Consider the following 2,713-nt stretch of genomic DNA (forward strand, 5'->3'; position numbering starts at 1 on the left):
TGAAAAGATTAGAAAGTTTTGAAAATTTTAATCAAGTCCACAATTAACTTAATCAAGTTTCCTAATAATGTTTGACCCTTTAAGTTGGTCAATGTCACCAATCCTTCATTCAATACTTAAAACACACCTTTCTTTCAATTTTGTCTTATATAGAAACATGTCATTCTTTTTGGGACTGACTAAAAAGGAAAGTGAGTCGTAGAAATTGGGATAGAGGGAGTAATTACCAAAAAGTATAATTCAACGGAAAGTCAAATTTGCGGGTGTACGAAAATAATAGGTCAACAATTATTTTAATTTCTTTTCAAAAATCCAGCTGCAATAAAAATGTATTCCATAAGTAATAGTAAAACTTTAAGCACAAAACTGTTGATAAACCTCACAATTGTATAAACCAATGCATAAAGTTTTCCTTCCTGATATGAAATTCAATAAAAGACTACAAGTCAATGGATTTGATTATTTCCTTGATATATTGATGAATATAGAAAATAAATAATACATTGGTTTTGATCATTTGGCAGGTGTCATTTTCTGCTCTTCGCAAAGACGTTGTCAACATTCTGGATTTCATTGAGAGGTTAAAGAATGAAGAAGGTCAAAATGCTGTCGACATTGCCAATCAAATTGAATAGTTGAAATTGGTGCTTTATTTATTTGTACATACGTCCAGCTTTCTTATTCTGATTTGGAAGAGTTGAAGACAAAAATGACTGGCAAATGACAAGAGGTTGACAATCTGCCTCGACCAATTTTGAATGATGTTGAAAATAACGTCGGGCGTAAATACAACATGGATCATGTTCTTCCTAGCCTCATGGATAATATTGATGATTGCATTAGCTCGTGCTATCATTCTACATCAAGTGCCACCATGACTGACGAGCAGTTGAACTTCCTACTCCAGAATCTTCATCATATATCCAAGTGTTTTGCTGAAAAGATTTTTCCTTTGGTGACTCAGTAAGAGATTCTTCAGAAAGTGTATGGCAACATGAAAGATTCCCATGGGTTGATAGTGAATGGTTGCGTTGAGCACAAGATTGTTCAATGTGTCTTACCTCAGTTTCAACTCATGGCTGAGAGAGTTGGACTCTTCCATTGGGATGATCGACTTGATGGAGACTCTCGACTCTTCAAGCTAGCACATCTACTCATGAAGATTATTCCAGTTGAACTGGAGGAGATGCACATATGTTATACAAATTTGAAAGCTTCACCATCAGCAGAAGTTGGATGCTTCATTAAACAGCTCCTGGAAACCTCTCCGGAAGTTCTGAGAGAATATCTGATTCATCTACAAGAGCACATGGTAACTGTTATTACCGCAAGCACTTCAGGGGCTCGAAACATTCATGTCATGATAGATTTCCTATTAATTATTGTTACTGATATGCCCAAGGACTTTATTCGTCAAGATAAATTATTTTATCTCATGGCACGTATTGGAGCACTTATCAGGGAGACATCAACTCTTATTCACGATTTAGAAGAAAAATCAAGGAGTGGAGAGAGTACTGATGAAACAAGTCGTGCAACTCAAGACTTGCTGAAAAATATTGAACTCCTCAAGGAAGATGTCAAATATGTTTCTCTGAAAGCCCCGGACCTGTGTCAATGGAGCTTCCCCATGAGTGATGGACAGCTCTTTATGCATCTGTTACACAGACACTCAACTGATTTGCTAGATTCCGATGCTTATTCAATTTCTTGTATAAAGGTAGAAATTGAGTTGGTGAGAGAAGACCTAAAATTCATGAGATCATTTTTCGTGAATGTTGAGAAAAGATTGTATAAAGATCTATGGGCACGTCTTTTAGATGCGGCATATGAGGCAAAACATGTCATTGATTCAATTATTGTTCGAGATAATTGTCTCTTGCATCTTATTTTCTCACTTCCCATTACCATAAGAAAGATCAAGCTTATCAGAGAAGAAGTCTCCAATTTACCTTAGAAGATTCCGAAGAGCAAGAGCCTCGTTGTTGTAAACTCTCCTAAGAATCCAGTTGAAAGAAAATCATTGACAACTAGTAAAATAATTGTAGGTTTTAAGGAGGAGACAAACTGGTTAATTAGTAAGCTCACCAGTGGACCGAAAGATCTAGATGTCATCTCAATCACTGGTATGCCGGGTTCGGGCAAAACTACTTTGGCATACAAAGTATACAATGATGAATCAGTTTGTAGTAATTTCGACATTCGTGCATGGTGCACAGTCAACCAAGAATATGATGAGAAGAAGTTGCTGGTGAAACTTTTTAATCAAGTTACTGGCTCGGATTTGAGGTTCAGGGTGGATATTGATGTTGCCGATAAGCTGCGGAGACAACTGTTTGGAAAGAGGTACCTAATTGTGTTAGATGACATGTGGGATACTACTACATGGGATGATTTAACAAGACCTTTCCCTGATGTTGAGAAAGGAAGTAGAATTATTTTGACGACTCGACAAAAGGAAGTGGCTTTTCATGGAAAGGTCAACACTGATCCTCTTAATCTTCGATTGCTAAGTCCAGAAGAATGTTGGGAGTTGTTAGAAAAAAGGGCATTTGGAGAGCAGAGTTGCGCTGATGAACTATTGGATGTTGGAAAAGAAATAGCCGAAAATTGTAAGGGACTACCTTTGGTGGCTGATCTGATTGCTGGAGTCATTGCAGGGAGGGAAAAGACAAAGTCTGTGTGGCTTGAAGTTCGAAATAATTTGAATTCC

The 2,713-nt window shown here is 37.1% G+C and overlaps 1 protein-coding gene across 1 annotated transcript; it reads left to right on the forward strand.

Annotated features, from left to right (window-relative positions):
- Positions 1–994: 994 nt before the first annotated feature.
- On the forward strand, positions 995–2,707 carry LOC124894466 (putative late blight resistance protein homolog R1B-16; the record flags this gene model as incomplete). Its single annotated transcript, XM_047405131.1, has 2 exons — positions 995–1,874; positions 2,049–2,707. Coding segments are annotated over exons 1-2 (1,539 nt in total), but the record flags the coding sequence as incomplete, so codon positions are not given.
- Between the last annotated feature and the right edge of the window lie 6 nt (positions 2,708–2,713).

The sequence above is a fragment of the Capsicum annuum genome, unplaced genomic scaffold (genome assembly GCF_002878395.1).
Source record: "Capsicum annuum cultivar UCD-10X-F1 unplaced genomic scaffold, UCD10Xv1.1 ctg74374, whole genome shotgun sequence".
Lineage (NCBI taxonomy): Eukaryota > Viridiplantae > Streptophyta > Magnoliopsida > Solanales > Solanaceae > Capsicum > Capsicum annuum.